We start from the raw sequence: 12,921 nt of genomic DNA on the forward strand, positions 1-12,921 counted from the left end.
AGAGACAATTTCCAATTTAATGCTGACCCAACCCAAACCCAAATCTAATCAGTGATCCAAACACAAGCCTTAAGTCTATTCTAGATCTATTGGCAGGAGATGTCTTCCATACAAGAGAAAATGAACAGCAAAGCTCCCCAACTGGAAAGTAACATGGAGACCAAAAAGTATGTGATTTAGGGGAACCAAATGATTAAAAATTAGAACAAAAACGCCAAGATTACATGTTGGCATCCAAGTTCAGCAGCTTTACTGAGCCAGACCATCCTGCTGAAGGATCTATTCCAGGGGACATCATCATCATCTTCTTCATCACTCCCATTTCTGTAGCCCTCCAAGGTCTGCAATGTCTCGTCCTCACAATTTTTCCTCTGACACTTCCCTGACTCTGGTTGAGTCCCTCATCACCTCCCTCTTAGATGGTACCAACAGTCTGCTGGTGGGTCCTCAGTCCTCAGGCTTCTTCCCACTCCAGTCCATCCTCCACACAATCATCAAAGTGATTTTCCTGAAGCACAGATCTGACCTCATCCTCCTCCTATTCTGTAAACTCTAGGGGCTCCCTATTGCCTCTAGGATCAATCATAAAATTCCTTTTTTGGCTTTTAAAGCCCTTCATGGACTGGCCCTTTCCTACCTATCCCCCTCCTTACATTTGACTCCCAATATGTACTCTGGAATCCAGGGATGCTGGCCACCCTGCTGCTCCAAACACACAAAGCTCCATCTCCCAGCTCTGCTCTGGGGCTCTTATACATAGAATGCTCCCTCATTCTCTCCATCTCCTGGCTGGGATGGCTTCCTTCAAGAGTCAGCTCATATCCTACCTTTTCCCAGGGGTCTTTCCTCCTGATACCTCCCATTTCTTGTGCCTTCCTTATGAGATTACCTCTAATTTATCCTCTTTTGTGTACAGAGCTGTCTCTCCTGTTAGACTAGGAGTTTCTTGAGGGCAAAGTCTACCCTCGTGTCATTCTTTGTGTCCCTGGTACCCAGTAAAGTACCTGGCCCAGAGTAGGCACTTAATACATGCTCGTTGATTTGACTTGACTTATAAGTATTTTTATATCCATTTTATAGATGAAGAAACTGAGAAGAAGAGAGTAAGTGATTCATCCAAGGTCACACAGACCACAAATATCTAAGCCCGGATGTGAATCCAAGGTTCCTGCTCTACTCCCACCTCTGATTAGGACTCATCACTTAGCCTCCTGGGCCTCTGTTTTCTCATCTATAAAATGAGGGGGCTGGATTTAATGGCCTCTGGGATATGATCTTAGGGCACTATAGCCAGGGTGTTTTCTACCATGTTTTCTACTCTCCTTCAGGCCAAAGCACACAACAGCAATATTGATGAAGAGGTTCAAACAGTATAAAAGGAGAGGTCAGTACCAACATCATGAGTTCATTTTATTATACAAAGTCATACCAAGAAAAGTACTCTCTGGGACAGATGGGTGGCTCAGAGCATAGAGCACTAAGCCTGCAGATTGGAGGTCTTGGGTTCAAATCTGACCTCAGACACTTTCCAACTGTGTGACCCTGGGCAAGTGACTTTATCCCAATTGCCCAGCCCTTATCACTCTTCATCTTGGAAGCAATCCTTAGTCCTGATTCTAAGGGTCTAAAAAGAAAAGAAAAGTGTTCTCCTCTTGTAATCTGCATTCATCTCCACTACTTCATACATCATTAGGAAACTGCACAATATGGAAACAAAAAACACTCCAGGGTACTTACAGGAATGTTGTCCTTGTCATATTCTCTCAGATCTCTTAAGAAACTCATGTCTCCCAGGACTTTTTTGCTGGGGCCCCAATAATCCAATATCTGCCAGCAAAATAGATAAACATGCATCATTCAATGCCCAGACAACATCATCCCCCTGCCGAGTCTTCTGTAAGGCCTCATGCACTGGACCCACACAGAAAGGACCTGGGCCCTCTCTACACATCCTTTCTAGGGAACCGCCATGTAAGGAAGTATTCTCTATGCTCTCCCAACCCAGACGCCCGCCACACCAGGGATACTGCCTGCCACCTGCAGTGTGAGCACCCACCCAAGCCTTTCTAGGAGCCCCTTCATCAGGGATACCCTTCGAATGACTTCATGTTTACTTTGCATATATTTTGGATCTGCTCACGTGGAATCAAGGTTACCTTCCTGAGCGTGTGGACAGCTGTATTTTTGTATTGGTATGCCCAGTGCCTATCACCATGTCTGGCATGTAGAAGGTGCTTAATAAATGCTTACCAAAGGAATAAATAACTTAATGAGAGAAGGAACTCAACACTGAATAACGTAAAGATGTTTGCTGCTGACAACGTATAAATCCAAGCTGAGGGAGTCCAGATCACAGCTTAGGAGCAGCAATAGTTCAGTCCTCTGAAAACTCTTCCTTACCAATCACAAACTAAATGCTCCTAGGGGACTGAAAATCAAACCTAACAACAAGACAGAGCCGGGCAACCCTCCTGCTGAACTCAATTCAAAAGAGATTGCACTGAGAGATCTGACAAAGCTCCAAGAGTGAAGATTGACAGAAAGCCCCCAAACCAAAAAAATGAGAAGAGCAAGAGCACAGACAAATAGAGAGAGCAAAGAAGGGGTAAATGTGAGCAAACAACAGAAAAAGAAGAAAGAAATTACAATTGACAGCTTCTGCACAGGCAACGAACCAAGAACAAACAATACACAGGAGGAGGCAAGTAATAAAAGAGAAATCCCAGTGAATTGGAAACAGGCTTTGGAAGAACTCAAAATGCAATTCAAAATACAATTAAGAGAGACTGAAGACAATTGGGAAAGGAATTTAAAAATTAAGATAATTCATCTGGAAACAGAAAATAGTGTCTTTGAAAGCCAAAATCAACCAGCTTGAAAATGAGGCAAAGGAGATGAAAGATGAGGCAAAGAAGATGAAAGATGAGGCAAAGGAGACAAGAGATGAGGAAAAGAGAATGAAAGATGACCTCCAAAGAAAATCAGACGAGAAGGAAAAGGATTGCCAAAAAGCCAGAGATGAAATCCAGTCTTTAAGAACCAGAATATAACAACTGGAATTAAGTGACCTCACAAGGCAGCAGGACACTATAAAACAAAACCAAAAGAATGAAAAAATTGAGGAAAATATGAAGCATCTCATTCACAAAACAGAGGATTTAGAAAATCGTTCAAGGAGAGACAATTTAAGAATCATTGGTCTACCAGAAGACCATGACAAAAGAAAAAGCATGGACATAATACTACAGGAAATTATTCAAGAAAACTGCCCCAATATCCCAGAACAAGAGGGAAAAGTGGAGATTGAAAGAATCCACAGATCAACTCCTGTACTTAATCCCCAACTGACAACACCCAGGAATATTATAGCCAAATTCAAGAACTATCAGACCAAAGAAAAGATATTACAAGCTGCCAAGAAAAAGTCATTTAGATACCACAGAACCACAGTGAAGATAACGCGGGATCTGGCTGCATGCACATTGAAGGACTGAAAGGAATGAAATATGATATTCCAGAAAGCAAGGGGACTAGGTCTACAACCAAGAGTCAACTACCCAGCAAAACTGAATATATTCTTACAGGGGAAAGTATGGTAATTCAACAAAATAGAAGAATTCCAAGAATTTTTAAAGAAAAGACCACACCTGAACAGAAAATTTGATGTCCAAGCACAGAATTCAAGAGAATCATCAAAAGGTAATTTAAAAAGAGGGAAAAAAGAGAAAAAACAAAACAAAACAAAACAAAAAGCCACTTTTTTAAGAGACTCAATAAGTTAAAATGATATGTATCCCTATAAGAAAAGAGGTCATTGTTAACTCTTAAAAACTGTTGCTATCATCTTGGCAGCTAGAAGAATTACACTTAGAGGGAACAGTAACAAACTGTATGGGATGAAATGACAAGACATAAATAGGTATATAGATATATGCATGCATAAATACATATACATGTATAAATATATATATATATACAACTAGAGCTTAAAAAGAGGTTAATACTAAAAGAAATGGGAAAAGAAACAAATGGGGGTAAATGTATATGTCACAAAGAAGCTCGTGGTGGGAGGGGGGAGAACATCAATACACTGGAAGGATAAAGAGGTTGGAGATAGGAAATACTCAACTCTTATGTGCATTGAAATTGATCCAAAGAGGGAAGAACAATCCAATCCATTGGGGCAGAGAATAGATTTGCACCTTATAGGGGAGTAGAAGGGTAACAAACGGACTGGTGGGGAGGGAAGCAATACAAGGGAGGTAGAGGGTGGGGGGTAGTTTTAGAAAGACTGCAAGGCAAATAAGGTGGGGGTGAATAAGAAGGGAGGGGGGTAGAAAGGGAAGTAAAATAAGGGTGGGAACTAGGGGGATTGACTAAGAATAAATATTGGTATAGAAGGAAATAATGAAAGAAGAAAAGGCAGGATCAGGAGTAGAAATCAAAATGCTGGGAAATACACAGCTAGTAATCATAACTCTGAATGTGAATGGAATGAACTCACCCATAAAATGCAAGCGAATAGCAGAGTGGATTAGAATCGAAAACTCTATCATATGCTGTCTACAAGAAACACATATGATGAAGGTAGATACCCTAGGGTGAAAGTAAGAGGATGGAGCCAAATCTATTGGGCATCAACTGATAAAAAGAAGGCAGGAGTCGCAATCATGATATCTGACAAAGCCAAAGTAAAAATAAATCTAGTTAAAAGAGAGAGGGAAGGTAATTACATCCTGATAAAAGTCAGTATAGACAATGAGGAAATATCTGTACTCAACATGTATGCACCAAATGGCAGAGCATCCAGATTTCTAAAGGAGAAACTAGGGGAGCTCAAGGATGAAAAAGATAGAAAAACTATACTAGTGGGAGACCTGAACCTTCCTCTATCTGAACTACATAAATCAAACCAAAAAATAAATAAGAAAGAGGTAAGAGAAGTGAATGAAATTTTAGAAAAATTAGAATTAGTAGACATGTGGAGAAAAATAAACAGGAACAAAAAGGAATACACCTTCTTTTCAGCAGTACATGGTACATTCACAAAAATTGACCATGTATTAGGGCATAAAAACATTGCAAATGAGTGCAAAAGAGCAGAAATAATAAATGCAACCTTCTCAGATCACAATGCAATGAAAATAATAATTAATAAGGGCACATGGGGGGTTAAATCAAAAATTAATTGGAAATTAAACAATATGATTCTCCAAAACTGGTTAAAGAACAAATCATAGAAACAATTAATAACTTCATTGAAGAAAATAACAATGATGAGACATCCTTTCAGAACCTATGGGATGCAGCCAAAGCAGTATTCAGGGGGAAATGTATATCCTTGAGTTCATATATTAACAAATTAGGGAGGGCTAAGGTCAATGAATTGGGCATGCAAATTAAAAAACTAGAAAGCAAACAAATTGAAAATCCTCAGATGAAGACTAAATTAGAGATCCTAAAAATCAAAGGAGAAATTAATAAAATTGCAAGTCAAAGAACTATTGATTTAATAAATAATACTAGAAGCTGGTACTTTGAAAAAATAAATAAAATAGACAAAGTACAGGTTAAGTATAATTAGAAAAAGGAAAGAAGATAACCAAATTGACAGTATCCAAGATGAAAAGGGAGACCTCACCTCTAATGAAGAGGAAATTTTAAAACTATTATGCCCAATAATATGGCAACAAATATGGCAATCTAGATAATATGGATGAATACTTACAAAAATATAAATTGCCTAGACTAACAGAGGAAGAAATAGATTACCTAAATAACCCCATATCAGAAAAAGAAATTGAACAAGCCATCAAAGAACTTCCTAAGAAAAAATCCCCAGGTCCAGATGGATTCAAAAATGAATTCTATCAAACATTCAAAGAACAACTAATCCCAATATTATACAAATATTGGACAGAATAAGCAAAGAAGGAGTGCTACCAAATTCATTTTATGACATAAATATGGTACTGATCCCAAAGCCAGGCAGGTCAAAAACAGAGAAAGAAAACTGTAGACTAATCTCCTTAATGAATATAGATGCAAAAATCTTAAATAGGATATTAGCAAAAAGTCTCCAGGAAGTCATTAGGATTCATACCAGGAATGCAAGGATGGTTCAATATTAGGAAAACCATACAGGCAAGGTGGCTCAGTGCACAGAACAATGGGCCTGCAATTGGGAGAAGCTTGAGTTTGCTGCAAAGAGTCCTGAATATGAAATCAAAGGACCTGGGTTCAAATCCAATACCTATGTGACCTTTGTTAGATTTAAAATGGTTGAAGGCCTTAAACTGTAACAGTTAAAAGAGTGATGTTGTAAACTGTAGTGAGTTAAAATGGTGGAAGATATAAATTGTGATAGATATAAGAGAGGGTGAGTAAATTTGACCACAGAAAATATGTTTCACTACAGTGTCTTGGTTTTTAAATCAAATATAAGGTGGTTGCCAGGGAAATATTCCCAATTATTCAAATACCAAGTCAACTGGGTTTTATAGAGATTTTAATTAATACAAATGTGGAATTAAAGAAAAGAGAGAAAGAGAGAAAAAGGAAATAAGTATGAAGGGCCTTAAGCCAACATGGCCTAGACCTGAGTCTTAAGAGAGAGAGATCAATCAGTCAGTCTTTTAACACTCACCACAAAGTCTATCTAAGCAAGGATTCTAGTGACACCAGGCCAGCTCCATCTCAGCTGACTTCACCAGAGAGAGTTCCAGCCAGAGTCCTCCTTAAAGAGCCTTCCAGCCAGAGACTGTTCCAAAGGGCCTCTCTCCAGAGCCTCCAGAGGGACAGAGTCCCCTCAGAGGAGCTCCAGCGAGACCTCCTTAGAGATTGTCCTCCAAGAGCTTCCCTTCTCCAGAGCCTCTCTCAAGAGATTCTTCCCAAGCAATCCTCATCAGAGATCCTCCAAAAGGATTTTTTTCAAGAGATTCTGCTTTTTCTTATATAGGGGTTTTTCTCCTATGTCACCTCCCCTAAGTCCTTACATCTACCAATCACTGTAGACATTTTCCAAAGGACTGCCCATCTGAATTCCTGCTAAGTCGACTAATCTCCTCAGTAAGTCTGAACCAGAGAAAATGCTGCTGTGTCGACTAATCTCATTAAGAGAAAACTTGCCCAACCCTTTTAGGTACCTAGCATCTCATTGTATCAATTCTAAAAAACAGGCATGGCTCAAAGAACTCCTTGCCTTATTATAAGCATGGGTCCAAGTACTTTCATTGTTTAGCAAGGAGTTTTCTCCCCTAAAGCAGTCTTAAGTATGGGTGGAGTAGAGGTCCTCCCATTTCTGATCCTGGCGAGTTCTCACATCAAAATGGGGAATGTTTCCAGTAGGGAATTTGTTCCAATGGAGGATTCCTCAATGTGGAAATTTTTAACATTCACAAGTCTGAGAAATTTCAAGATTTACACCTTGGGCCAACCAATTCTTCCTCTGGCCTCATTTCCCTCAGCCATCTAATGAGGGGGTTTGAATGGATGGCCTTTAAGGTCCCTTCGAGTTCTAGAGCTTTAGTCCTCTGATCCTTCCTCAGATGATGCAGAGGCTCGAAGAGATGGACTCTGGAGAAGGCCCTCTTTTGAGAGGCTACTCCATCTGGGTCCTTCATTTGACCAAAAATAAAAAAAGAACCGAGGTCCAGAAAGGATAAATAACTTGCCCGTGGCCATGGCTAGTCAAGATCTGAGGCAGGATTTAAACTTGAACTCGGGTCTTCAACAAACAAATATGTATGAAGCAATAGCTTAAGCTCCTACTAGGTGCCAAGCACTGGGGATACCAAGACAAAGGAGAAAGAGTGGATCAGGAGCCGCATCATTGGGAGGGGAGCCCAGGCCCCCGGGGCCAAGGAACACCAGAGATGAAGAGACTTGGGGAGCCCTCTGTCCAGCCCACCTGCGACCAAGACCTCCTCTACGTGCTCCCTGGAGACAGCAGTGAGCGGGAATCCTCTACCCCCCCCCAAGCTGCCAGTCCCTCCTCTGGATGCTTTTCCTGGGACTGAACCCAAAGCCTGGCCCCCAGCCCGGTGACCTCTGGTCTGAGGCCCAGGAAAGCGAGGCCGGCTCTCTTGGGTGCCTCTCTGCCCCTCTTCTGGCTAGTCTCTGCCCCCAGCCTCACGAGCCCCTCCCGGGGGGACAGAGCCCTCTTGGGTGCCTCTCTGCCCCTCTTCTGGCTAGTCTCTGCCCCCAGCCTCACGAGCCCCTCCCGGGGGGGGGGGGGGGCAGAGCTCTCTTGGGCACCTCTCCACCCCTCTTCTGGCTAGTCTCCACCCCCAGCCTCACGAGCCCCTCCTGGGGGGACAGAGCTCTCTTGGGAGCCTCTCCGCCCCTCCTCTGGCTAGTTTCTGCCCCCAGCCTCACGAGCCCCTTCCCTGGGGGGGGGGGAGGGCAGAGCTCTCTTGGGCGCCTCTCCACCCCTCTTCTGGCTAGTCTCCACCCCCAGCCTCACGAGCCCCTCCTGGGGGGACAGAGCTCTCTTGGGAGCCTCTCCGCCCCTCCTCTGGCTAGTTTCTGCCCCCAGCCTCACGAGCCCCTTCCCTGGGGGGGGGGGGAGGGCAGAGCTCTCTTGGGCGCCTCTCCGCCCCTCTTCTGGCCAGTCTCCACCCCCAGCCTCACGAGCCGCCCCCCCCCCCCCCCCCCGTGTGTGGGGGCAGGGCTGGAGGGAGGGCCCGGAGGCCGCCGTCTCTGCACCTGCCCTCACCTTGCCTCCCGTTCCCGATGGGTCTGTGATTCTCTCCGGTTTGATGTCCTTCATCACACAAATAGCCGCCATCACAAGCTTGACGCCAGAAGGAGGGTTTTTCATGGACTTCACAATCGTGATGTCAGCGGGCTGGAAGGAGAGCAAAGCAGAGGAGGCGCGTTGAGACCTCTGCACGGCCCCTGGGACAGGAAGGCCCCGCTAGCAGGAAGCATCTCGTCTGATCCACGCGACAGCCACGTTTGACCCATCCGTGATTATGGAAGAGTTCTGGATGCGTGAAAGGGAGCTGCCACGGGCCTAGCCCCGGCCAGAGCCAAGAAGGCCTGGGTTCGAATCCTCCCTGGAACACTCCCCAAGACACGCCACTCAGTCCTCCGGGCCTTGGCCCAGCCTCTGGGACTTCACGGCCTCGGGCGCGCAGGGGTGGCCATCTGACTGGTGCAGAGAGTTCCTCACACGGACAAAGTCGCAGTTCCTTCACGGAAGGCAGACTTGGCAAAGGAGAGCTGAGGAGCCTCGTTCTGCAGTCTGAAGCGAAGATGTCCTGCGGATCCCCCCCCCCCAAGGACTTCGCTGTCTGAACAAACCTCGCCCCACCGAAGGAGAAACGCTGGCTTTCGGGGCAGCCATTCCCATCAGGAAAGGCACCTTGCTTTAGAGCTGGGATAAAAACTGCCTCCCCGAGGGAGGCAGGGAGATAAAGTGAGAAGAGGGCTGCGTTTGGAGTCAGGGGATCTGGATCTGCTGCTGCCTGCCTGAGTGACTGTGGATAAGTCATTTCCTTCTGTTAAAAGGAGCTGAGCGAGACGGCCCTTGAGGTTCTCTCTCTAAGATCCAAAGAGGTAGGCCAGGGCCCATGGTGCCTCCTTTTGCCTGCATCCCAATCAGTTTCCTCATCTGTAGAATGGGGCTCCCCTTCCCGGGGTGGTCGGGAGGACCAGCCGGGATCACTACCGCGGTCCATCCGCGCCACAGAACCGCTCACCTTGAGGGTGTCCAGAGCCGAGAGGGCAGCTTCCAAGGCGGGGATGGCCTCGGCCAGGTCGCTCTCGCACTCGTTCTTCAGCGTCTGGGCCTCTTCGGCCTTCCCCGTCGCCAGCTCCTCGTCTATCTTCACAACTCTGCTCTTCGCCTCCACCTGTTCAGACTCCACCTCGATCACCTGAAAGCATCGGGCAAAAACCATGGGGGGGGGAGCCCTTCATATACTGCTCTAAGATCTCAAGCCCATTTTATAGAAGCCTTATTTTATCCTCACAAGGACCCTGGCAGGTAGGTGCTCTTGCGACCCCCATTTTCTATCTGGAGAAACTGAGTCTGAGGGTAAAGATCATGCAGTTAGTATTGGAGGGAAGACACTATCCTGGCTACAAGTCTGGCTGTCTCTCTACCTAATTACCACAAAAGAGTGACACCTGAGACTTAAAGGGCTTCGAGAACTGCCTGGGACACTGGCAAGTAAAGGGACTTGCCCAGGGTCACACAGCCACGGAGTATCTGGGGTGGTCACAAAACTGGCTCTCTCGACTGGACCATGGTTCCTCCTATAATAATACTTTATAAAGCACAGATCTGTTCATTCTCGAGCAACTCAACACATATCAGGTGGTCAGTCACAATCCTTCATCGATGTTTTTTAACTTAACTATTCCAGGACTGTCACCAAGAATGAAAAACGGGGTGAAGAATGAAATTCATTAGTTAAAAAATAAAAGGAAACGAAACCTCCAAAAAGAGCTCTGACGGTCCAGTCACAAACAGGAAGAAAAGAGCGGGAAGATCCCTTGACTCCAGGGAACCCAGAATCCCCACTCTGCAAGGGGCCAAAGACCCCCTCCCCTTCCCAGAGGTGGTGGGCCGGCACCCTCCAGGCCTCTCCCCGAGGAGGGCCCCCAAAGACTACGGGGACTCCCTCTAGGACGCTCCACCCGTCCTGCCGCTGAAGGCTCCGGTTAGCGAGAGCCCCTCAGCGCAGAAGCTGTCGGCCCTCAGCCCAGGGCTGGGCCCATGTAAGCCCTTCATATACACTTTTCTGTTTTGCTTTTGATTCTCTTGTTCGTTCATAACTTGGACGTAGCTTCAAATTTCCTTTGATGACGCGGGAGTGCCTCATCCAGGCAGCCCGACCCGCTGAGCTCAGCAAAGCCGGCGAGGCCGAGCAACCTCAGGACGACCCTACCTTCATCATGTTGGCGTTCTCCACTTTGGCCTCCTCCAGTTTGGGCTGTAACTGAACCAGCTCCAGCTTCATCTCACCCACCTAAACAGACACGGAGCACAGCGTGACCTTGGCGGCAGGAGAAGCAGGCACGGTAGTCGAGGGCAGGCCAACGGCGCGTCTAAAGTGAGCCAGTGGCACGCGCCCACGACCCTCCGGCTCCGTCCACTTGGGCGACGGTGAGCTCCCTGAGGGCGGGGCTGCTTCCTTCTATTTCTTTGTACATCCAGCGCCTGCCATCGTGTTTGAGGCATTGTGGGTACCGGATAAATGCTTGACGACTGACAGCGGATTGTTTGATGAGGTTTGTTGCTTGGTAGCATCCGAACAACAAAAACTTAAACCCACATTTCAGTAAGCCAAAGAGGATCAAAGAAAAAGGAATGTATCAAGGGCAGCTAGATGGCTCCGTGGATAGAGGGCCAGAAGTGGAGACGGGAGATGCTGGGTTCAAATTTGACCTCAGATACTTCCTAGCTGTATGACCCAGGGCAAATCACATCATCCCCCCTGCTTAGCCCTCACCAGTCTTCTACCTTTTTTTTTTAACCCTTACCTTCCATCAATACTGTGTATTGGCTCCAAGGCAGAAGAGTGGTAAGGGCTAGGCCATGGGGGGTTAAGTGACCTGCCCAGGGTCACCCAGCTGGAAAGTGTCTGAGGCCAGATTTGAACCTGGGACCTCCCGTCTCTAGGTCTGGCTCTCAATCCACTGAACTACCCAGAGGCCCTCCACTCTTCTGCATTAAGAGCAATACTTATTGATTCTAAGAAGATGGAAGATAAGGGTCTAAAAAAAATGCCTCAGGCCCAAAAGTCTAAAATAATCCAAAAAACAAAATTTTTTGCAACATGGCTACTATGAAAATATGTTTTACATGACTTTACATGTCTAACTGATACATGGCTTATCTTTTCAAAGGGCAGGGGAAGGGCAGAAGGGAGAGAAAGAAAAAAATGTTTTAAATCAATGCTAAAAATGAATAAAAATGATTTTCAAATAAATTAAAAATCAAAGTCGCAAATGTTATATAAGGAGAAATTTTTAAGAGATCCTCTACTTAGAAACTGGAGGCATTTCTCTTCAAAATATGTGAAGGAGAAATGCACCATAATGTAGTCCTTTATGAAACAGAGTTTGATGTATCACGGGGTCAAATCATGCCTTTCCACATCTCCCTGGATTCTCAGCCTTTAAAGACATGAGAATGCTGAGCAGAGAGCTGGCTGGCTGGCTGGCTGGCAATGATAAGCCATGATAACTCTCCCTTGAAAACAATCAGGGAAAATGTGTTCATCGCGGCCCCCAGATACAGTCCTAAGCCAGCAAAAGTGTGGTAGATGGATATGGCTGGAGCCCGGTGACCTTTGGGAGATAAGGGAGTTCAGGAGGGACAGTTCATCCAATTGTTCCCGCCTACTCCATCCCCAGGAGGGAAGCCTCCCTCCCAACTCTCAGAAATAAGAAATCAGTTTCCCTTGGAGACAAGGTAGGCCAGAACTCAGATCAAATCTCTATGGGCGCCATATGCAAACGGCTTGTGCCTTTTCATTAGATGGCAACCACAGAGGTCCTAGACTTGCTATTGAAATCCTATGCGGAAGGGCTGAAGGTCCCCTTGCTCTGGTCTCTCCACCCCCCGCAGCCACTTCTAAGAGGTCAGGGATTTCACCTGCGATTCGGCAAAAGCTAATTTGTCGAGCCCATTGGTGTATCTGAATTTGGCTTTCATGACGGCCCGGCGCTTCTGAGTCAAAAGCTGCTGGAACGCTGCAATCAGTTCCAAGTAAGATGTGGGAGTCACGTAGTTATGTCGTCCCAAGTCTTGCAAGAACCTAAAACAAAAGCAAACAAAAGGCCTCGCTGGACTTGATGGGTTTCGCAAAGCAAGCAGAAAATGCTGCCTCTTGAGCATGAAGAGGGGTCAGTTAAAAAGCATTTATGAAGGGGGCGGCTGGGTGGCTCAGTAAACAGCAAGACAGG

The 12,921-nt window shown here is 45.7% G+C and overlaps 1 protein-coding gene across 2 annotated transcripts in view; it reads right to left on the reverse strand.

Moving 5' to 3' along the window:
• Nucleotides 1-12,921, reverse strand: part of DNAH12 (dynein axonemal heavy chain 12) — a 182,034-nt gene that overhangs the window by 48,808 nt on the left and 120,305 nt on the right. For both annotated transcript variants that reach the window (XM_056804277.1, XM_056804276.1), the window contains exons 47-51: nt 12,611-12,773; nt 10,899-10,979; nt 9,705-9,881; nt 8,717-8,848; nt 1,738-1,827 (exon numbers count right to left, since the gene is read on the reverse strand). In XM_056804277.1, coding sequence (XP_056660255.1) covers nt 1,738-1,827; nt 8,717-8,848; nt 9,705-9,881; nt 10,899-10,979; nt 12,611-12,773 — 643 coding nt within the window. The remainder of the gene's footprint in view (nt 1-1,737; nt 1,828-8,716; nt 8,849-9,704; nt 9,882-10,898; nt 10,980-12,610; nt 12,774-12,921) is intronic.

This window comes from Monodelphis domestica, chromosome 7 (assembly GCF_027887165.1).
Source record: "Monodelphis domestica isolate mMonDom1 chromosome 7, mMonDom1.pri, whole genome shotgun sequence".
In the NCBI taxonomy this organism is placed as follows: Eukaryota; Metazoa; Chordata; class Mammalia; order Didelphimorphia; family Didelphidae; genus Monodelphis; species Monodelphis domestica.